The 24,148-nt window shown below is 44.9% G+C and overlaps 1 protein-coding gene across 3 annotated transcripts in view; it reads left to right on the top strand.

Annotated features, from left to right (window-relative positions):
• The window catches only part of FRMD3 (FERM domain containing 3), a 311,279-nt gene that overhangs the window by 247,787 nt on the left and 39,344 nt on the right, over window positions 1-24,148 (top strand). For all 3 annotated transcript variants that reach the window (XM_036856636.1, XM_036856635.1, XM_036856637.1), the window contains 3 exons: window positions 4,589-4,663; window positions 4,979-5,047; window positions 10,566-10,690. In XM_036856636.1, the coding sequence (XP_036712531.1) occupies window positions 4,589-4,663; window positions 4,979-5,047; window positions 10,566-10,690 (269 nt within the window). The remainder of the gene's footprint in view (window positions 1-4,588; window positions 4,664-4,978; window positions 5,048-10,565; window positions 10,691-24,148) is intronic.

Here is a 24,148-nt window from a genome sequence, read left to right on the forward strand (position 1 = left end):
TTTTAAAAATACAGACAAGCCTGGGTTTGCAGCTTGCTTCCTCCAGCTTCTATGATGTGACCATTGTTAAGTGACTTCACCGTTCTCTACCTCAATTTCCTCATGTAAAAATGTGGATTGCTTCCTCCTAGGAGAGAGCTGTGAGGATGAAATGAATTAGTGTATTTAAGATGCTCTGGACGGTGAATGGCCCCTAGTAGGGGCTCAATAATAACATATGTTGTTATTGCTCTGATTACTCCAGAAGCTGTAAACCATGGGAAAAAGGGAAGTTGTATTGTTAGTTCTAGAGGCGGCCTTTAGAGCACTACCCAGTGTGCTGACCTCCATCCCCAGCCCCTGTAGTAGCAGGTACCAGAGGAGAGAAGCTAGAGGCAGGGGTGAGTGGAGACGTGTTCCTGCAGAGCTGTGCTGTGTGTGCAGCGGATGATACTGACACTCAGAGAACACTTTGCCTGTTCCAGGCACTGTCCGCATGTGTGCACACCTCACATATATTACCCCATTTAAAACACACCTTCAATGTCAGGAGTGGGCACAACTCCCTAGTGCCATGGAAGGGTACAGTGGTCTCTGGGTACAGTGGCTCTGCCCTGGCAGTTCCGGGGTGGGGGTGGTGGAGAGCTGTGACAGCAGAAAGGAAAGCAGTGATGAAGCTACCATGTGAATACACAGGTGTTGCCAAGTCATGTGCTGGTCAACTGGGGACTGGATTTCTCTGTGAGGTCAGATGTTTGAGAATAGTCAATGCTTCTGTGCTGGAATTTTGATGGGGAGTTGGAGGTGGAAGTGGGGAGAGGGCAGGCCTGGAAGAAGGTCAGAGGAGAGAGAATTGCTATTTTCACTAGGTTGTGCCTTGATTGCCTTCGTTGGGAGGAAGACTTTTGCTTTGGGCTCGTTGATGGGAGAGCCTGGGAACAGAGAGCTGGAACAGGTCAGCTAGAGCTAGAGCATGAAGGCTCTTTTATTGGCCTTCAGAGTGTTTGACATGGTTCGTGGGATTGGTCATGGCTTAGAGGATTGGCTTTGTTAGCTCAATAGTGAGAAGGCAATACAGAGGTCTGGAGAATGATAATGGGGGGTTGGGGGAAAGGGAGAGAAGGAGGGAAAGTGTTATATAATGAGCAGGTAGTACTCTAGGTGTTTTCAAATCATTTAATCTCATTTAACCCTCCTCAGAATACTATGAATTAGGCATTATAATACCCTTACCCTTTAAAAACTTTATAGAGAAACTAAGGCTCAGAGAAGCTACATGACTTGACCCAAGGTCACAGGATCAAAAGCAGGAAAGAACCTGGACCCTTGTTTCTTCAGGTAAAATGCCACCTGGGAGTCATTCAAGGAGAATATGGGGACTCAGAGTTTCTCCAGTGCAAGTAGGCTGCCTTGGAATGACCTTGGAGTGTTTGACAAAAATACAAACTCCCAGACCCCTCTCCAGACCTGCCTTATGAGAATCTGCAGTGATGCAGCCTGAGAGCTGGTATTCTTAACCCCTCCTCCAGGGGCAGCTGACGCACAGCCAGGTTTGGAAGGACGACTAGGTGCATCTCCTGTGACCCAGCCACCTTTCTCTTGCCCCCGTGCATTTCCTTCCATCCTACTCTCTGTTTCTCAATTCCCAGGGGGTTTGTGGGGTTCAAGCTCTCAGAATAAATTCCCCTGTTAAAATTCCATTAAATATCTCAGCCCAAACATTATCGGGCGTCTCCCTGGACATTTGGGAAGGTGTGGGTTTGGTGGTAATGCTCTCGGTAGAGTGTCTGTGAGCAAATGAAATCATGCAAATAATCATCAAGGGCACTCAGCTGCCAGGAAGAAGCCAACGCTTTTTTTCAGTCCTCTCATCCTGAGCAGACAGCTATTCACTTTCTCTGCACAACGTGCCTTCTGACCTGTTTTTGTTGAGGCACTCTGGGTTTGTGTGAATGCAGTGGAGCACTGAGGCCACCCACCAAGGGGCTGTTCTGGGTGTAAGGAGAAGACAGTGGCCTCCACATGGGACTTGGAGGGGCAGGAGCTGAGGCTGAACCGGTGAGAGACAGAGCCACCCACTGCTGCCCAGAAGAGCCCCCTGTCACCGGAATTGCTGTGCTGTCCACACCCCTTTGAGCTTCTGGCATCTTGCATAAAATGGGCACAGAGTTGAGTCTGAATTTCAAAAACTGTAATTAAGGGCTTCCCTGGTGGCGCAGTGGTTGAGAATCTGCCTGCCAGTTCAGGGGACACGGGTTTGAGCCCTGGTCTGGGAAGATCCCACATGCCGCGGGGCAGCTGGGCCCGTGAGCCACAACTACTGAGCCTGCGCGTCTGGAGCCTGTGCTCCGCAACAAGAGAGACCGCGATAGTGAGAGGCCTGCGCACTGATAGTGAGAAGCCTGCGCATCGTGATGAAGAGTGGCCCCCGCTTGCCACAACTAGAGAAAGCCCTCGCACAGAAACAAAGACCCAACACAGCCAAAAATAAATAAATAAATAAATAAATTTAAAAGTCTTTTAAAAAAGAAAACTGTAATTAAGACTCTTGTGGTGTGATGAATTGGGAGATTGGGATTGACACGTATACACTGATGTGTATAAAGTAGATGACTAATAAGAAAAAATAAAAATAAAAAAGATAACAACAACAAAAACAAACAAGCAAAAAGACTCTTAGTAATCTTTTTAGCAGACTTCCTTGCCCCGAGGGCCCTTAGGAACCTAGAACAATAACAGCAAAACAATAAAAAAAGCAGAAACTGCTTTAGAATGTTTCTCCACCCTCCATCTCTGAGTACGTGGGAGCAACAACCCTGCTGAGAAGATGCGGGGAGGCATCCGGTGGTGGCAAATGTGTCAGGCCCACGGCTGTCTAGGGCTCAGGTCGGAGGTGTGGGGAGCAGACAGGCCCAGGGCAGGCACATCCTCAGAGGACCAGGCACAGTGGATGCTGCCCCACGTTAGCCAGCTTGCTGGGCCATCTTCTCCTCTTGACTGGGTGTGGTCTGTAACCTGGCTTTGGCCAGCAGCCTGTCCTAGGTGTCCAGACCCCCTGCGGGGTGTGGATCTCATGTGCTCTGCTTGTCCTCAGGGCTCCCACATTGTCTTCTTTGGGCCCTGCCTTGGCAGGAATCCCCTTCCCTGGGCTTGCGCCCTCCTTCCCCTGCCCATCTTGCTCTCTAGATTTATCCTTTGTAGCCAGGGCCCTTCTCTGTGGGTTCAGGCAGTTTACAAGAGTGTTTCTGTGGCTTTCCATTGTTCTGAGGACAAAGACCAAATCTTTAACAAGGTCAAGTCCTGCTACATTAGGGGGGAAAACATGTGAGCCAATGTGTGTAAAACAACCGTAATGACAACACCGGGAAATGCATGTCAGATCATCTTCTTAGTTCTTCCAGGGCTCAGGCTCAGAGCTTTTGCCTGCTGGGCTTTCTGCCTAGAACACTGCCATCACCCGCCCTGTTAAAACCTTCCCTCCCCTGGATCTCAGCTCAAAGGTCCCTTCCTCAGGGCACCTTCTGTGGCCCCCAGACCAGATCGGCACCACTTTCACCCCAACACTTTCGTTGCATCTTTTCCTTCATAAGTGCACCACAGCATGTAATTTACATCTGTTCACTAATTTATGGGGGTTTCTAGATGAATATCTAGGCCCTCTGGGCCTTACATTCCACAAATGCAAAGTCTGTGTCTTCCTGAGCTTAGCACGGGAATTAAGTGCCCTGTGCGGCTTCTGGGCAGCCCATGTTCTAGATTTTTTTTTCAGAGTGTTTTTGTTTTGTTCTTATTTACGGGAAGGGCTCAGAGGTGCTGAGTCAGTGCTTGGCTGGGCATCTGTTCCTCGTGTATCTTAGTCATCGACCAACACGGGTTCGTTTTCTTTTTGGCCGCGTGGCACAGTATACAGGATCTAGTTCCCTGACCAGGGATCAAACCCACGCCCCATGCAGTGGAAGCGTGGAGTCTTAACCACTGGACCACCAGGGAAGTCCCAGCGCGGGTTCTTTTAAAGGGCACTAGGTCGTGGTGACTTAACCCTTCTTAATACTCAGAAGCCAGTGATCGTTTCCATGGTGACATGGGCCCCTGATGCCATCTCCTAGAAAATACACAGTAGGTGGGTTCTATGTGACACGGTGAGTGACCTGCGTCACCAGGAAGCTGTTTTCTGCTGCAGCGCTGGTACAGGTACAGGCAAGAAGGTCCGTCCAGCAAAGAATTTAATGATGCCCTGTGACCCAGCCCACCCTCTCCGTATCGCTCAAGCAGAAACTGGGAAAGAATTCCTCTGATCATCAGTATTACCTGGTCCTTTTTGCAGGTCGTGTCCCAGTAGTAGATTATGAGACCAAATGTGTGGGTCATCCGCAGCATATAAAAGAATGAAAAAAGATTGCATAGAAAAAATCAGATTGCAATACACATGGTGAAAGTAACTTTTCTTTCAGGTGTGTGTGTGTGTGTGTGTGTGTGTGCGTGCGCTGGGTTATACAGTAAAATGTATTTCTTTCTTGGTGGTCAAAAATATCCGATTACCACACTCTATGGCATGTTCTGCTTGGACTTTCCAGGGTCACTGCCACCTCTCCTCTGCTTTCTCTTACAGGTATGCAAAATCCAGTCAGATCAAGACTGTGTCAAGCAGCAAGATACTTTTTAAAGGAAGTAGATTTCGATATAGGTGGGTACCCATGCTTCCATTTCGATGATGGGGTTGGGTTGGGACAGCCATTTGCGTTGGAATATGGTACTCATAAATCAGTGCACTTTGGCCTGTACCCGTTTTGGTCCTCCCTTTCCACTCCACTCATTTCTTATACCCACAGGGCCCCTTAAACTCTATAGTAATGTCCCCTCGTAGAGGAGAAGGCACGGATTCCTAGAGCTGGGTCAGACCACTGTGAAGTTAAACAAACAAACAAAAAAAAAGTGTGCGTACCCCTCCCCTTCCACTCTGAGTGTCTGTGCACAGACACTGTGTTTCTGTCTTTTGCAGCGGTAAAGTTGCCAAAGAGGTGGTGGAGGCGAGCTCCAAAATCCAGAGGGAGCCTCCAGAGGTGCACAGGTGAGTGGGGTGGTCCCCAGGGTGCCGGGAGATTTCTGGGATGGACAGAAGGATTTAAAGGCTGGCTTCGCCAAATCCACTCTAACAAGAAAGAAAGTAAGGACACCAGCTGCCTGGCCCTATGCCGTTTTCAGGCCCTGATTCCTGGCATGGCACTCTCACCATCTCCCATATCTCACTCAGACAGATTTGGCTGGGTTCCACTCTGAGTTACTTGCTCTGTGTGGAGCCACTGCCCTGATTCAGCCTGGAGGGTCACGTGAACAAGCAGGAAGTGTGTGAGGCACGGGTGGCTGGGTTATCTCCTGGCTGAGTCCATTGTCGTGTCCTCTTAGAACTGCTCTCTCTTCCGGCCTCTGTTCATCGGCCGTGGCCAGTTCCCATTGGCCCAACTCCTTCTAGGCTATTTCACACGAGGGGGTGGAGTACTCATCTCTCATTGGACCCTTTAGTCCCAAAAGCCACTTAGAGGAAGGACGAACTTAGTCATTAGTGGGTCAAGGGTACGCTTCTACATTAACATGGCAATATATGTAATTCTTAGGAATTAAATATTCTCTTGATCGTGTTGTACTTCTTACCACCACAGTTTACACAAATCATTGTACATCTTAAACTTCAAACATGCTAAATATCTAAAGCAGAACATTCTTATCCTGATGTTCCCCCTTCTGAAGGCAAGATCGTCATAAGATATATTCTTTAGGAAGTTCCCACACAGTGGTGGGCACCGGCCCTTCCTTCCCCATCTTTGAACTTGGAGTCTTCCTGTGCTCGGATTTGCCCAGTCTCCTCTATCTCCAAGGTGACCCAGTGAACTGGGTGCCTCTCACCTTGTCCTTGGGGCTGTCAGGCAGGAGGAGGCCATGGCCTCTCAGAAGTGCAACTAAGCCAGCCAGTGTGGGCGTCCAGACAGTGGAGCAGCCCGGCGCGGGCCCCCACACAGGGGAACAGGACCGCAGTCAGCATGCAATCTTGTGCAGATGTGTGCAGAGAATAATTCATCCCTGGTTTTGGGTGACCCAGTGGGAAGCTGTCACATACAAGTCTGCAAAAGCAGTCTCTCCTGCTTTGAGAAGCAGGAGAAAACTGTGGGCAAGGGAACTTGGAGCGCCTTGGCTGGGACACCTTGGTGCAATACCTGTGAAAGTCTTAGAGCTTAGTACCTGTTGATGACAATAGTCATTTTTTAATAGTCTTTTTATAACCCCTCCTCTGCCTCAAATTGTGGTCACTCAGTGCAGCAGAAACGAAAAAGAAGAAATAATTGAACATATCATTTAAATGTTTCCAGAATCTTTGGTCTAGAATGACCTCAGGGATCACTCAGTTTAGTGATTCTATTTTACAGATAAGGGAACTTGAGTCTCAGAGAAGTTAAATGATTTATCTAAGGGCATAAATATTTTGGTGGCAGAACTAAGCCTAGAACTCCAGCGTCCTGCTCCTGAGTCCTATCCTCTTTTCTCTGTTGCATCTGCCACCCTGAAAGCCTCTGCATTCTCCTAGAAGCTGGGGGGCAGACCTACCCCAGGGGCTCAGCTGGGGGGCAGACCTACCCCAGGGGCTCAGCTTGGTTTTATTCTTCCAGCTTGAAGCTTGAGTGTTTGATCTTAAAATAAAAAGAAATACTCGATTCTGGAGAGTCCCCTTGATGGCACAAAGTAGGAAAGTGTTTTTAACAATATACTTTCAGAGAGACATATTCCAAATATACAGAGCTTTCCAAAAGCCCATAGTTACCATTGATGGATGATGGTTAATGAGATCAGAGAAGAATTTTAAAAAATACTTCTCTTTTAAATTTATGTTTGCACAGTTTATGGGAATTAAGGCTTCCTAGGTCAAGGCTTCTCAAACTGTAGCTTGAACAGGGATCACCCGGGGATCCTGTTAAAATCAGATTCGGATTCATGAATCTGGCATTTCTAATGCTCTCCCAGATGATGGCCATGTGGCTAGTTCATGGTTTGCACCTTGAATAGCCAGGCTCTAGATAACTGCTGGGGGAGGGGGTGAAGGGAGCAGATTGGCCCTAGTGAAAAGCTTTTCCTGGAGTGGACTGAACCACCAGAGCAGATGGGAAATGAAGCATCCATCAATTTATAGTTTTTCTTTTCTGGAATTTTCTAAAATCTCCCAGGATATTACTGCAAACAAGGCTCTATAGGCCCGTTCGACACCGGTTCACATGTTCTTTCTTGCTCTTCCACTACCCGCTTTTACCTGTTTGTGAAAGCCTATTGAGTTCACATCCTCTGGATGCCTCTCTGGTCCTCAGTTCTTTGGCAGTATCTCTCAAATCTCTGACAATACAAGGAAGAATTTGTTTAAAGTAATAATACAGAGTAAGCTCTGGGAGGACAAAGCTTGTGCCTCTCTTGGTTATCTCCATCTTACCCATCAATTAACACAGTGCTTGGCTATAGTAGGAGGTCAGTAGATATTTGCTGAGTGAATGTATGCACTAGGAGTGTGAGATGACAGCTTCACATCTGTAATTTTCTGAGACTTGAGATCTGTTCGTGGTGCTGCCCTGGGGACCTCGCCCTCCCAAGAGGCAGCACTGTGGTCAGAGCCACGGTGATGTGTGCCACTTTCAGTAGCAACGTCTTGTTCCTTCCCAGTAGCTGGTTGCATGGTAGGAAATGTTTCTCTTAAACAATTATCGGCTGGCTACTTGGTGAGAATCACCTGCCCATTGCAAGGCCCAGTGAGGCGGAGGGCTGTAGGTCTGAGAGTTCAGGGTCAGCTCTTTAAGCCTCCTGGGCATAGAGCCACCACCAAGGGATACCCAGAAACAGCACTTGTACCTGAAATGAGCACCCATCTCGGAGTCCTGAATGGGTCTGATCTTGGCTGTGTTGCTATGTCTTGCATAAGTCACTTAACTTCTTGGATCATCAGTTTGTTCATCTATAAAATGAGATTCTTATATCTTTCCCCGACTTCTAGGCTTTGTTATGGGCATTAAAATAAAGGGTATTAAAATTATAAAGTACCATAAAGATGTGAGGTGGTGATATTATTATTATTATCTCTCATCCAAAAATGGGAAGCTAGAATCTGACAGACATGTTCACACTGAAGTCTCTTCAGATGGAGTTTTTACTCACAGGCCAGCAGCACTTCCTTTCATTCCAAGGAGCGGTTGCAGTAACTCCACTAGCCTCGTTATTTGTTGCTCGATTTTATGCCACCATTTCTTGAAGCCACTCTTAGAATATGCCTGCAGTTGCCGAAGGAAACCTTTCTACTCAGTAGAATCCTTAACGGCAGTTTCACTCAGAAACTGTTCTATGCCAGGAGTGCACGTGAATGGGCTGCAAAGCAGGTCAGGCATTTTGGCCAAGTCGGCTGCTGCGTGCGCTCCGAGACGGGGGGAACACAGCACAGACCCTCACCTGACAGCGAGCAAAAGAGCCTCCATAAAGGCTCACTAAGGGTCCCTCCCTGTTGTGATATACATAGTAATTTCTGGGGGAGGGGAACTGCTACCATTTCAGCTGGCATGGATGGTCAGAGATGGGTGATTCAGAGCTGGTTTGTGCAAGAATGGAAAATGAGCTTTTCAGAGGTCAGAAAACTATATAGTCCACACAAACATGGCAACATGTGCTTTGCAGAGCTAGGATCACAGTCATGAAGGCCACAGGGCTAATGGAAATCCCATGAAAATCTCAAAAAAATGAGAAGCCTTCACAATAAAAGAAGTCACCATTGCTCATGGTGAATTTTAATCTCCCCTTGTTATTCCTTCCTTCCTTTCTTCCCCCTGCAAGGAATCCCCACCTCCACTTCTTTCCCTGTAAACCCACCAACCCTGCCAGGACTTACCGCTGACATCACCCCTTCCCTGGGAGGTCTTTCCTGGCTCTCCCCTCACTCACAGCAGGATCACATGCCCCTCTCCGGTGCTCCCCTGGGGCCTCGGCCGTCAGTCAGTCTCTTCCATGAGATATTTGCTTTTCCAGCTGTGGCTGTAGCACATTAATGAGTCATGAAGTGAAAATAGTGGTCAAGACCAGCACTTTAAATGAAATTAAATAGAATGGAAAGTAAAACATAGTGGCTCACACATAGCAAGAGTGTGCACTTGCGGGTGTGTGTGTGTGTGTGTACAGAGATATGATATCAAATGTAGTTTTTAATGTGAGTCTTGGTCAAAAAAGTTTGAAAGTCATGGTTCTAGAGAGTAAGTTATTTAAGGTGAGGACCGTGATTTCCCAGAACAATACATACGTACCAGCTGCAAAATAAATGGTTGTAGAATGAAATAATGAAGAAAAGAAGTCCATGGTTAAGCAAGTCCTTATAGATTTCCTTCCCAGTCAGTGGCAGCTTGTGGTGGGGGGTGGGGGCGGCTTTTAACTCTAGATGCTAACAGCTTCTTCCCTGTGCAGCTCCTATGCCCAACAGAAATGCCTGGGCTGTAAGGCAGTCCCATCAGCTGGCCTGGAGAGCACCTGTGACAGTCTGAAATGGCAACTTAATGCCAAGTTTACTTCAGTTTCAAACTGAACACCCCTTAACAAGATGCCAAGGGAGGTGCTATAAGGCACATGAGAATGGATAGGTCAGTCTCTGCCCTTAAGTTGCTTTATCAAGGTGGGGCTGATTAGCACCCCAATAATTACAGGGCGACAAAGGTGACAAATGTGACGAGCTGTGAAAGAAGGGACAGTAGTGTGAGAAGGAAGGGGGAGAGGGAGTTCGTTGTGAAGGCAATCCAGGAGGGCTTCAAGAAGAAGGAGACATTTGACATCATCTTTGAAGGACGGGTTGGTTTGGGTTTTGACAGGAGACATGGGGATGGGAAGGGTGCTGAAACACCCACCAGAGGTACCCCACGTCCCTGTCTGTCAGGGCAGACAGTGTAGATGGGCTTCCTGGCTATCAGCCAGTAGTCTTGACGAGACACCTTTCCTTGCCATCTGCTGCCCATTGAGCTACTGACATACATGTGCTCCTTTCAAAAGGAGAAAGTGGAGCTGGGTTCTGTGGTTGGTTCATGAGTGGGGTGTGAATTTGAATGGGAATATTAAGCATCGATGTTAAATGTTGGACATCCAGCTCATGGCTATAGAAAGCCTGTGCCATCTGCCTGGCAGAGTTTTTTGTTTTTGTGTTTGTTTGGTGGTTGTTAAATTACTTTGAGCCATGCCCTTCATTCACTTTTCTGCATATGTAGTTCAGTGATACCTGCCTCTTGTGTACTTTTGTTGCCCATGTCTTTTTTCAATGCCTTGTCTTGTCACATAGCATGTCCAAGTCTGATGACATGTGGGGAAATACGTTTTCTTTCACTGTGTTGCATTAGAACACATGGACATTATACCACGTATCAAGACCTTAAGGATAACAAGGGCTGTGTGTCTGAAGTGCTATGTCATCTCTACCACTGGCCTAATGCCCTGTGTGAGTCTAGGGGCAGTTCCCAGCTCGGGTAGCCAACTGAGATGGAAGGGCCGGTGTTCCCAGTGGAAACCAGTTCCCCCTGGCTTGTGTCTGTTTTCAGAACCAGCATCACTCAGAGCCGCAGCTCCCACTCCTTGAACAAACAACTCATCATCAACATGGAGCCCCTGCAGCCCCTGCGGCCGTCCCCCAGCGAGCAGGAAGAGGAACTTCCACTGGGTGAGGGTGAGTACGCTTCCTTCCGGAGCCTGGCATTGCAGGCTTACCCGGGGGGAATGAGGGAGGCACCAATCCTGGGTACCTTGGGTAATGGGTTGGGGTAGGGGTCAGAGTGAGTCATAAACTGTGTTTTTAGTAAATAAACTCTTCACAGCTGGAAGACTGCATTATATTGAGAGTTCTATCAGTTTCTCCTGGAGAGAGTTCACTGGTACAAGGCGTTCCTAAATTTACAAGTTAAAGCAGTAGTGGTGTTAGACCCATGCTATCCAATATGGTAGCCATTAGCCATGTGTAGCTATTTAAAATTAATTTTAAGTGAATTAAAATTAAAAATTCAGCTCCTCAGCCACATCAGCTAGACTTCCAACGCGCAGCAGCCACGTGTGGCTATTGGCTACCGTGTTGGACGGCTCAGACCAAGAGCATTCCCATCATTACAGAAAATTCTATCAGATGGTGATGTTGTTGACTGTAATCACAATTAAATTAGTGGTTGTAACGAATTCTCCACAAATATCTCTACACTGGTCATCCCCTTTCTGCCTCACTATTTCTATGTCCCTTAATAAGAATTCCCTTTTCCACAGGGCCTTGTCTGACAGTTTTGATACAAGCTAAAATATATACGGTCCATTTCAGCCCCAAAGTTGTTATATTTGTAAAGGCTATGATATGTGTGCTTCTAGGCTTCTTTTTTTGCTTTTAAGGGCTTTACTTCAGGGAAGAATATTACCACACTGCTTACCGCACTGCTTACACCTGGTGAGGCAAATATCACTCTCATTAATTTCAAAGTAAATTTTTAAAAATTCACGTAAAATAAAATTATTGGAACCTTGAACCCAAACATAACATGCTTTCCTTAAATTTATGTGATTTTGGTTTCATCATTTAAAATCTGGATACTGGGCAGTTTCAAGAAGGCGGGTCACTGTGTCCCTGAGAGATCACCTTTACCTGCAGCTTTAAGTCAAGAATCCCTTCCATAGGGGAAAACGCTTCAGCCCATGATAAGAATATGGCTTAGGATGCAGATATCCTTGGGAGAGGTCGCAGCAGCTGATTCACACTGAAGCATAAGGGGTTTTAGTAAATGTTTCCCTGAAAAGAAACTTTAATGTTTGGAAGGAGAACTGGGCAACGGGATGCCATAAATTTCATGGGTGGAAGGAAAATGTGCAAGATACAAAGGATGGGGTCTCAGGAGACACCTTGATCCCCGGCTCAGCCACAGGATGACGATAACCAGAACAATCTTGTTATAATCTCCTTTATGCTCTGTCTCGACAACCAACTCCGTAAGCTCCATGCTAAATTAAATTTCTTAGCCCAGGGGTCCCTGGGTCCATGTTGCTTGTCTACATTTTTCAGCACCTTCTCTGTTTTTGTATGTTCCTCAAAGTGCAATGAAAGCAGCTTTTGTTTCTGATCACTAGTGATTTTCTGGGCTTCCTCCCATATGTCTGGAAGTTGGTTTGAGTGGAAATCATTTTTTCTGGAGGTCAGGATTAACCCAAGTTTGAATGAAGGAGGATATGGCTAATGGAGAAGAAGAGGGGAAAATAGATAACCCAAGCTTAGGACTGTGACTTTGCCTTGTCTGCAGAGATGGAAGCCTAGATGGGAATAAAGCTCGGAAGACCAGTTACCATGGGGAATATGGAAACCAGGCCACTGATGCCTTGTGAGCACCCTAGATGTGAAGGGGAGCCTGGGCAAGCTTTCCCTGGACAAGCTTTCCCCGGACCCTTCATTCCATTCAATTAATAGAAACTTCTGTTTTGCTCCATTTTCTATAATGAGGTTCCATTTCTAAATACTAACCTTGTCATTAACATGACAACTGTGTGGACAAGAGACTTATGCATTATCATTAACTGCAATAAAATTTAAAATTTCCATAATATATGATAGGAATCCATGAGCTACATTTTCAATTTTTCCAGTTATTTTAAGTATGAATCTTTAATTCTTTCACCAGCTGTAAAGTCAAACTGATAGGTTTCTCTGCTTAAATGTCCAAAATAGCTCTATAACTATCTAATAAAATTCTCTTTTCTAGGAGAACTGTCCCCTTATGGAACATCTTTGTGGGTTTTGAAACTCAGGCAGATCATAGCAACTTGCAGGATATAGTATCAATTTAAAAGGAAGAGAAGTAGAAACAACAGTATTGTTAAATGCCCAGTATATAGAAAGAACTTCCCAGTCTAGAGAAGAGAGCAAAATCTTCTTAGGTACCATGAAATTCAAAGTTATGATTCCCACAGTCAACATAGCTATGTTCTTGATACCCTTATATCTCAGTTACTAGTTTAGAGTCAAATTCTGCTTCATGTGTCTTGTCTTTGAGTATCAGGTAATGGGATTTAAACATTCTATAGGGATAAATAGATTATTTAATAGATCTATATGTCTCTGATATATGAAGAGAAGAGAGGCAGAGAATACAGCTTTCAACAAAGATGTCTCCACTTTTGTGGATGGGCAGATGCAGTGTGATGAATTTAGTTTCACCCTTGTATTTTGATATTGCAACTTTTTATGTCTGAGAAAGAGCCAAATTGAAGAAATTAGATTTTCACTCCTTCCTTAATACAACAGCTCTGGCAAAGACGTGGTATACAACTAAGTAGACCATACTTAGCTGTGAAAGTTGCTGTGGCCCCATGAAGATGAAGATACTCTCTTTTCCCTGGAGGCTCACAGCCTGTTGGGGAGACAGCAGTGGGATCACAGAGGTGAAGAGTAGGTTCTACCTCTGCTGATTGGGTTGCATGCTCACTTTTCTGTGTGCCTCACAAGATATTAGTGCCTCAAGCTGCCTGGAGAGCCTCTTGTTCCCTTTCAATCTTATCAGAGTATATGGCGTAAAGTTGGGGGCACAGGAATGAATGGATGAGACTGACAGGCAGAGGGAGTTGTGGGTGGTCTAGTCAACTTGCATTGGATGCTTGTGTGGCTTCCAGGGAAGAGGTGTCGGGGGAAGAATGAAAGGTGAGGCAGAAAGTTAGAGAAGGACCAGATTGTGATGGGACTCACCCAAATTGCTGGAGAGTTTAGACTTTAACCCAAGGGCAGTTGGGAGGCACTGGAGGATTTCAAGCATGGACCTGATTGGAATTGTGTTTTGTATCTCTTGTGTGTGTGTAGAGGACAGATTAGAGATGGGTATGGCTGGAGCAGTTTTTCAATCTCAGCACTATTGACCGTTGAACTGGATAATTCTTTGTCAGGGGCTGGCTTGTGCTTTGTAGGATGTTTAGCAGTATCCCTGGCTTCTATCGAGTAGTACCCCACCAGTCTGGACAACCAAAAATGTCTCCAGGTATTGCCAGATGCCCTTGGGAACAAAACAACTGCCTGAGAATTACTGTGTTGGAAGCACAGAGACCCCATAAGAGCCACTGCAATAGTCCAGAGACTAGATTAAACGAGGGTTGAGCTGAGGCAGAAGGTGGGATGGGGAGGAGGCAGTGGGCTCTAGCTAGTAAGCAGCAGAGTTGCTGACACACGTAAGATGCCTGTGGATTCCTATCCAGGTGCTGCCCTTGTCTCCAAGAACTTGAGAGGGAAAAGACCTTAACCTCTTTGGAAATGAGACTGTTCTGAGACACAGGAAGGTTCAAGTGACATGTCAACATCAGAGAGGCAATGGCAAAAATGATTTCATTTAGATATGGAGCCTTTGGAAGAGTTAGGTACTTCACTGAGCTTCAGACACAGAGTAGAGGAGACTCAGACATCTCTGCTTACCTTTGATGTCATTATTCCTCCTCTCTATGTAGTGGCTCCGATTCTTGTTTGGGGGATTCAAATCACACATTTTGAAATTGGATCCATAAACAGGTGAAGGTTGGCAGTCTGAGCCCTGTTAAAAGAGTTGTCTGATTAGGAATTATTAAAAAATCAGATTGGGAGAATAAAGAAGGACCTTAACCCTGACCCTTGGAGGCACCATCTCCTGGAGGTCATGGGAAGGGCCTGGTGCCTTGTCTCGCATGGGTGCCATGGTGGTGACATCTCTGCTGCCGTCATGACTCTCAGTGGTCCCGACCACCCATTTGTCTGACAATCTCTTTCTATTCTTCCTGGAACTTCAAGATTCTCAAAGACAGCTGGGGAGAGCATGATTGCCCAGATGAACTCAGGGGCATTCTGGGAGAGAACGCATAACCCCGTTCACCCAAACGACAGCTGAAGGATTATCTCTGAGGTTGGCTGTGTCTGTAGAGAAAAAACAAAATCAGTTCCTAGGCACCACTAAGCAATGAGAAAGTTTTCAGTGTTACCCCAAAGTTGCTCAGCTACAGGATCCGAGTAGGTTAGTGCTGTGGAAAGCTTTAGATGAGAATAACAAACCATTTGAAAAGTACCACTTAGAGTTTATGAAAATTTCCGGAGAAGAAAAAATTGAGAGTGGGAATTGTTCTGGGTGAAAATGACATTTTCAGGAGTGATTAATCTGAATAAATTCACATGCAAAATGGAGTAGGGTTCCCACAGTGTATACAGCAAAATGCTTGCATGTTTTATTAGTAGAGTGTATTTTTCGTTAAGGAAAAAAGATTATGGTAGAGAGGGGGAATGGAATGAATCACGTGAGACTTGGTAGCTGGCAATTACCAATGCCCAGTGAAGGTCACTCTTGTCCACCAGAGTGATGGTATGAGCTGGCATGATTAAACAGGCAGGAAACCATGCTTTCTTCTCCTTGGTAGACACAACTAAATAAGAGTTGAAAATGTTTGACACCCTCCTGCTGGCAAAACAAAAGCACAATGGAGACACCAAAATTTCCATAAAAGAATGTCTTGGGGATGGCAATGTGATTGGTTTAAGGGTGGCTTAAAGCTGCATTTGCATATGATTGAGAAAATGTCTATATCGATGAATAGATGGGAATTAAGTAGGGCAGTAAAACTAACTCTCCCGAGCCACACTTTCGCACTGTCCCTGTAAGTGTGTATGTGTGTGTGTGCGTGCATGTGTATGTGAGTGCATGTGTGTGTCATGGATGTGGCTCTGTGTGGGGTGGGTAGGGGGCAGTGGGGTGTTTTAAGGGCCATTTACAGTGTCTGGCTCTAACCATAGGTGACTTGAGTTGGTGTCATTGAAATTCTAGAAAATCTGTATGTGAACCTATGAAGGCATTTTGAGCATATAAAAAGCATATAGTTGTCACCCATCAAGCAGGCCATACTTGTGACCCCACCCTGCTCCACCCTAACACTTAACAGGTGACCCGCGGGGCCAACTGTGGTCTCCATGTGCAGGTTTTTCTGTACCATACCAGGCAGAGCCTTTCATACCCTACACAGTTGTTCCGATCCCATCACTGTTGGAATCTCTAACAGCCCACGGCTGCCATGGTTACACTGACTCCAGTGAGTCTGGTCTCCTCCCTGGTTATCTGATATGAAAATTTTTCTCCCTCTTTTCTTCCTTTATAGAGTTCCATGGCCAGGGCTCAAACAGATTTACCCTCTTCTCAGGGTGTCAGAGTCTCTCTTCCATGACATTTTCCCCCATGTGCCAAGTAATTTCTTCCTTTTGGCTTAGGGTATGTCAGGATATGCGTTGGGAGTGACGCACTGGTCTTTTCGAAATTTCTTTTATGTTATGTTTCATCAAATAGTAGGAGCTGTTTCTAAATCCTGTGGGACCACCTTTCCCCTGTGGTTACCGCTACCTGGTGACAGCAGACTGTTAGCACCAGCTCTAATTACTCTTGTCCCTGCCATTGGGTTTGGGGTGGCTATTTGTTTGTATTTTCTCATTGTAAAACTAATTTATCATCTTCTAGAAAATCTAGAAAGAATAAAATAGCATAAACAAGGAGAAAAAGACCACCTTCCAGATTGTCCTACCTGCTGGAGCCAGTCGATGTTAATGTGTTAATAATTTTTGTCCCTATGTGCTTTAAGGCCATTTCCGTCATCCTGAGTGTAAAATTTTTTAAATTCCTGCTTTGTTTGCTTAATGTTGAAAATGTGAGTGCATGAAAACATATGATAAATTGAACTGTAGGTCAAACCATGAATTGGGAGCATATTTAATGCGAATGTGGACACATGGGTTAATATCCTGAATTAGAAAGAACTCACACAAAGTGCTGTTTTAAGCATGTTTTTGGCATTGCTCGGGTTTGGGCTCTCCCAAATTTTCCATTTAATGGCACCCTCGGTCTCCCACTGCTGACAGGCATACAGCAGCCGAAGCTGCTTCCACAGGAGCTAGGAGCCTCCGCAGAGCAGAGGCCAGCTTCTGGTTTTATTTATAACTGCAGTATCGGATTAGCAGAGACAAAATTCAGAATTCTTTATCACATTTATTGAATTCGGGAAGTTTGGGTCGGCAACTCCTCTAAGGTAGGACATGCCAAGAGCAACTTAGGGAAAGAGATAAAGGCCTCCTGAGTGAGCTCTGCAAATTCATGTTTGCAAGCTCTTCAAAGCTTTCACCTTCCCCTTTGGTGCTTTTCTTTGGAGTTGGTGTCATCTTTGGAACTTTGGTTTCTGGTATTTACTGATGACTTAACGTACTTGAAAGAGAGCTTTGTATGTTGAAGCATTTACACTGCTGGAAGGAAGCTAAATGCTTTGTTCCTGATGCAATTTAAGTGTTTTTATCTTACAAGGATTTTGTATTTTACATCATACGACGCCAACGTGTGTATCATTTCAGTTCTGTAGTTGGCTAAATGCCATAAATTGTTCATTTTAAGAAATATCGTATTCCTCAGCATAAACACAGCAGTGCTTTGGGTAGCTGCTCTGTTTCTGCATTAATGCCTTGCACCAGTGGGGAAGCACAAACTCTGGTCTCAGCTCATCCACCTTTGGGAGCCTCGTATTCCTCGTCTCTGAGACAAGAAGATAGGACTTGAGCACCACTCAAATGCTTTCTAGCTCTAAATTCTTCAGTTCTTTTGCTTAACGTCAAGGTCAAATTCCAGGACTATGGTTTGAGGTCTTTCACAATAAGTATGCGAACCTGGGGACAGGAATATTTTTCATAGCTTTTGGGGGTTAGAGGGAATGTTAAGGATGTTCTAGCACAAGGGTTGGCAAACTGGCCAGTGCTGCCTCTTTTTTTTTTTCTGGCCCAAGAGCTAATGGTTACATTTTAAATGATTATATAAGTACCTACATAGTATCCTTGATTTTACCTCTTGGCCCACAAAGCCTCAAATGTACTATCTGGGCCTTTAGAGAGAACGTTTGCTGATCCGTGATGTAGCACACCCCCTCGGGATTCTACAAATGAGAAAGCTCAGAGAGGGGAGACCGTTTGCCCAGAGTCACGGAGCTGGGTGAGTACTGGGGTTGGGATCTGGTCCTGTTTGTCAAATTCCTGGCCCAGGTATCTTAGACGACATCAAATACATCTAAAACAGTTCCACTTCTTCTCGCGAAAACAGAACCATTAACTACGGAACTACATTTAGTTTTCAGTGATAACAAATGAATTACCAAAAGAGACATCCTGTATAAACGTGGGGAACCTCTGTGATTCAGTGAGAAGAGCTGCTGCATGTTCGGGGCAGGGTTTGAGCGTTTGGCCTTCAGTCACAGCCTGCCAGGGCCCTGTGACTCCTCAGAGACGTCCAGCCCCCCAGGACCATCACCTTCCCTGGGCACCAGCGTTGGGGAGACTGTGGACGCGTGTGCCACACCAAACAGAATTCCTCGTAGACCCGGGTTGCAGGGCAAACAGACTTCATGCAGGAAGGCTCTCTCCCCTCTGGGAATCATGTTCTGATTTTAAAGCTGAATTTGTTAAATAAGGAATGGCTCACTCCGGGCCTAGTTCTAATTACTCATAGTCTGTGTTGAGAATCTTTGTCTTATTAGTGAGAACAGTTCAGTTCTGAGCTTCCCAGATCACTGCTCCTGCTCAGGTTGGCACCTGGCTGCCACACCTGAGTATTAATAATCAATTGCTTTAAAGGATTCAGCTGGGGTTAAAAAAAAAAAAAAAATATGTCAGTCAAATGTCCCATGAAGTAATCTGGTCACGGTCCTTGAGGGTTAGGAGGTGAGCCAGGCGAGAGCGTCAGCATGAGCAGCTGTGACAGCCGGAGTGTGGTCTGTGACAGGGAAGACATTCTGCTTTGGCCCTTGGACAAGAATACATTCCCACCACATCCCTAAGAAACCGCAGGAGAGGAAAAGTGAAGATATTGCTAAACCATCGTCATTAGAAAGCAGAGGCTATCATTTTCTGGATTCCACAGTCAGCATGGGGTTCTATTTTCTACTGTTTCTGTTAGTGGGTTGGTAGTGAGTGTTAAGTAAATGTTCTTTGTGATACCCAGGCTTACAATGAGGCAGGAGCTCACAGAATCTCCCATCCTCCCACCTCTTTGGTTAAGACCCTGTGCCAATTATGTGAAAGAAAGTGTTGGGCAGTGTAGGCTAGTTCCACTCTTTTAGGGAGGTGTCTCGGGCAGTACGGGCAGGGTTCAGAAAAGAGGCTCTGGTCAGTTGGCACAAGGCTGGATGTTGGGCGTGTCCACTGGGGTGCACGTCCAATGCCATCTGCAGAGTGGTGCAGCTTTTCTCTTGGTTTGGCTGATGGAGAATTGGAGGCCCTAGAGCCATGGCTTCCAGACCCTGGATTTATACAATGGCCCACTGGGGTGGAGGAAATAAGTATTCAGACTTCTATTGGGATTTTACTTTTATCACCTCCTCAAAAAATTTCTATTGCATAGGTTTTCTAATGGATATAATATATCAAGAGAACTGTACGTGTATCCAATTTATAAATAAACACTCATTTTTTTCATAAGTATGAACAAACGTATTTCCCCCCAAAAAAGGTTTGGATATAGCTGCTCTAGATCTTAGCGATGAATCTACCAAGAAGAAAAGGCAGGGCATGTTTTTGAAACTCTCAAATCCCTGTTCATGCCAAAACTCCAGATTCCTAAAATAGATGCGAGATCTATCTGCTCCAGTTACGGTGGTGACATGCCATTCTACGTGCTTTTGGTCTTCATGCTGGTGAACCAGGATGAGTCATCCAAGCACAGTCTAGACCTTTGCCAAGCTGTTTGGTAGGTGCTGTGTCACTCTCACTGAAGTGTTCTGTGGTGGCCCTGAGTCCCCGATTTACATGAATGCTGGACTCTCTTTTTGTTGTTGTTGTCGTTGTTTCAAAAATCCTTCAAATTCTTTTTTTAAATTTATTTTATTGAAGTATAGTTGATTTACAATGTTGTTAATTTCTGCTGTACAGCAAATTGATTCAATTATACACATACATACATTCTTTTTCATATTCCTTTCCATTATGGTTTATCACAGGATATTGAGTATAGTTCCCAGTGCTATACAATAGGACCTTGTTGTTTCTCCATCCTATATATAATAGTTTGCATCTGCTAATCCCAAACTCCCAGGCCATCTCTCCCCCACCCCACTCCCCCTTGGCAACCACAAGTCTGTTCTCTATGTCTGTGAGTCTGTTTCTGTTTTGTAGATAAGTTCGTTTGTGTCATAGTTTAGATTCCACATATAAGTGATATCATATGGTATTTGTTTTTCTTTGACTTACTTCACTTAGTATATTAATCTCTAGGTCCATCCATGTTGCTGCAAATGGCCTTATTTCATTCTTTTTTTATGGCTGAGTAGTATTCCATCGTATATATGTACCACATCTTCTTTATCCATTCATCTGTCGGTGGACGTTTAGGTTGTTTCCATGTCTTGGCAATTGTGAATAGTGCTGCTATGAACACAGGGGTGCGTGCATCTTTTCAAATTTTTCAGTAGTTTTGAGAGATGAGTATAGTTTTGAGAGAGTGAGATGGACTCTACTTTCTGAGTGTACACAGGACACAACCTTAGTGGGGATCCTCTGGTGGTGGGAAGAGCATTGGATAGAGACTGAGAGGGCTGGGGTTCATTCATTCACTCGATAAACAGTTACTTCTTCTCTGGTACATGCTGGACACTGGCAGTACCTGGATCTTATTTCCTCTTTTATAAAACAAGGTGAGATGGCTTCTAAGTTTCCTCCACACTCTGATTGTCCTTTAGTAATTCTTCCCCATATTCCTGCTGTTCTTAATTACGTGCTTTTGGATCACTCATCATTACCTCCAAAAACAAAAGGTATAAACATCTTTTTAAATGTGGTTAATGAAACAGTAAGCATGTGGCACAATGATCTATAAAAGCAGGGTTACATTTTTTCTTTTATTTTTTGTAAGTTGCAAACTTCCAGCATAAAATTGAAAATTAATAGCAGCTAGCTTAAAAGGGAATATAAAATGAACACTTCCTCACTTAAAAGAGCCCTCACCTCCTTTAATGTCTCCTCTTAGAAGAGAAGTCCAATTTGGGAGCTTTTTAGTCCCCCCCAGTCTCCACTTCAGCATAAAAAAAAAAAAAGGGAAAATGGTCAGATGGTCTGGCTGAAAGAGAAATAAATAGGGTTTTCAGGATGACCCACGTGATAATCTGAACGCAGACTGGATTTTGCCATTAAAGGAAGGAGTATCCATACTGGAAAAAAGAGAGCAGCCCTTGTGATCTATGGCTTGTCAGTCTCTGCCTGAGCCCCTCTGCCGCAGCTGCACCATTTGGCCCCTAAATAGAGGCTTAGCCCCACCCCTGACTCCAGGGCCAATCCTACCTTGCTCTGGGAGGGAATGAATAAGCCGAAGCCCAGCCTCTTGGCTCAGGCTGTGAGTACTGCTCTCTCTATTGCTCTGCCCGGTCTTCTCCTGGTCCGCATGCCAGCCTTGCTCCCTTCCTGAGTCTCTGCCCTGGTGGTGCCCCTGGTACTCTACTCCTCCAGGACCTTGAAGGCCCCTCTCCCTGGGACTAGGCCATACTCTGCTGGTTGACAGCCTGCATGGTGCTCCCTTCCTGTCTTGTGTTTCTCAGGGCCATGTTCTGTTCCTTCTCAGAGCAAACTCTTTCCCAGCACCGGCCTCATCTTGAGTAGAGGGGTCTGATTTTAAATGCCCATCTTCTCCGGTTAAACTTCTCTCACTGCCCAGTGGTGTCATGAAATACAAAATTGTCAAATCCATCAGCAAAATCCTATTCACTTTAACCTTTCAAATATACCCCAGAATCATTGCCACTGCACCACTCCAGCTGCAGCCACTCTTGTCTCCCTCAAGAGACAACAGTATCTCTGCTTCTACACTGCCCACCTCCCCCGACCCCTGTTTTCCACACAGCAGCCAGGGTGATCTTTTATAAGTGGAACTTGGATCTAGTTAGGTTCAAATCTAAGCTCCTCACTCTGGCCTATGAGGCCCTGCGAGCTTGACCCCCACCCACCCTTAGACCATTTCCTACTGCTTTCCTCTTGAATCTCTGTGTTCCTACCACATTGGTCTTCTGACCTTGTTGCCACCACAGGGCCTTTGCACAGCTGATTTATCTACCTAGAAGGGCCTTTCCTCTGATCTGTGCATGACTGGCTGTTTCTTTTTTTTTTTTTTTTTTAACATCTTTATTGGAGTATAATTGCTTTTGGCTGTTTCTTTAAGTCTTAGCTCAAATTTCAGCTCCCTGGAAACCCTGAGTACCCAATTCTGAGTAATTCTCCAAACCTAGCCATTTGTTCTCTCTTGTGCCACCACCCTGTTTGATTTTTGTCAGAGTGTTTAGCACTATTCAGCACTTTCTAATTTACTTAGTTGTCCTCTTGTTTGTTGACTGTCTCCCTCGACTAAAATGTCAGCTCCACGACAGCAAAAACTTTGCCTGCCCCACCCCGACATTGTCCCTACCACTTAGAGATGTTCTGACACACAGTAGGAGCTAAATTAATGCTTGTCAAATTAGTGAACAAATGAATGAATGAGTTCTAAATGCAGCCAGGACAGCCTTTGTTTATGTAAAAGAAAGCATATAAGAAGAATATTCTCCTGGGATTAGGGTTTGCCAGAAGCCAAACTTGTTCTGTTTTATTTTGTTTTTGTTTTTAATCTGAAATCAAAAGCTATAATAGACATAGTCATTGTAGAAAATTTGGAAAATACAGAAACCACAAATCCAGAATTTTAAAAGCACCTGCAATCCCCTGTGTTCAGACTGTGGTATGAATGTGTATAATCCATTCTATATATTTTTAACAAATATTGGACTACACTAGAGATACTATTTTGTACTCCGCTTTTTCACTTATTAATATAACATGAACATTTGTCTATGCATTAACTATTCCTCCACTATTTTAATTTTAACGGACATACATTATTCCATCACATAAATAGACAAAAATATCTTTCACCCCCTCCATCTCCTACCTAAATTATATGTATATGAATGTCTCTTATGTAGCTACAAAACTGAGTATAACCGTTTTTTAAAATCTTTGATAATTTGTAAGGCAAAACTTAGAGTGGTTGGACATTTTTCTTGCATTTCTTGCCATTTGTGTTTCTCTTTTGAGCATACAACTAGAATGTGAGAGAGAGGGGCCCTTGGCTGGTGTGCTGGGTGAAGGATTGGGTCCTGCTTCCTCTAGTCTCTTGGTTACCTAGCAGCAACACAGGAGCCCATAGTTCCAGAAGAGCCTGTTTTTTTCAACAGGGAGACACAGATGCCTGTTTCTTAATACCATCTGCAGAGCTGTTGGGAAATATGGAAAAAAATTGGAGCTCCATTTATTGATGCAGCCCAATTCAATTTCCTTTACTCAGAGAAAAATGGTTCATCTGTAATGGCGACTTGTGCCTGGAGGGAGTGAAATAATACAGCAGAAGTGATGAGAAAACAAATTCATCCTGTACAGAGACAAAGGAAATAGATTCTTGGCTGAGAGTTCTAAACAGACGAAAAGAGGCTGTTCTAACTGGAACCAGTAAGGACAGCGTTGTCACCCATTATTCTTCCAGGAAAACCTCTGGGCACTGACATCTGACAACACTGCACTGTGAATAGATTACCTTGATATATCTAAGTTATGGAACATCAGGCAAATTTCAAGTCCTAGGTTTGACCAGGATGGAGGAAAAACTCTTTGTTTACATGGAAGGGATAATCTGAGTTATAGGTCATCTTAGTCAGAGAGAGATGGCTTAAATTCTTCTCCAAGGAAATTCCTCATGCATGTTTTTGAAGAATGCAATATAGCTGTGAAATTCCTGGTCCCTGTCCAACATCTGTGGGAGATTTTCACCTGGTTTCATGTATGGACAGCTGTGGAAGATTTCCCTTCATGTTACCATCACCCTTATAGAGGGGTATCTATAGGTATTCAGGCCCTATCTTTATTCACAGGGTTTTAAGAGCACCATGCGCCAGTGAATAAGAGTGTCTCCTATAGTAGATAAATCAGAGAGGGAATGGACAGCTCTGCACCTGCACAGTCTATGGGTGGCTTGTTGGGTGATGCCTCCCATACGGCTCCTTGGTGCTGTCAATGGATGGTACCTGATCCTTGGAGACTGCGGTCTCTTATTTTACACTCTCCTCTACTTGT

This window comes from Balaenoptera musculus, chromosome 6, assembly GCF_009873245.2.
Source record: "Balaenoptera musculus isolate JJ_BM4_2016_0621 chromosome 6, mBalMus1.pri.v3, whole genome shotgun sequence".
Taxonomy (NCBI): Eukaryota; Metazoa; Chordata; class Mammalia; order Artiodactyla; family Balaenopteridae; genus Balaenoptera; species Balaenoptera musculus.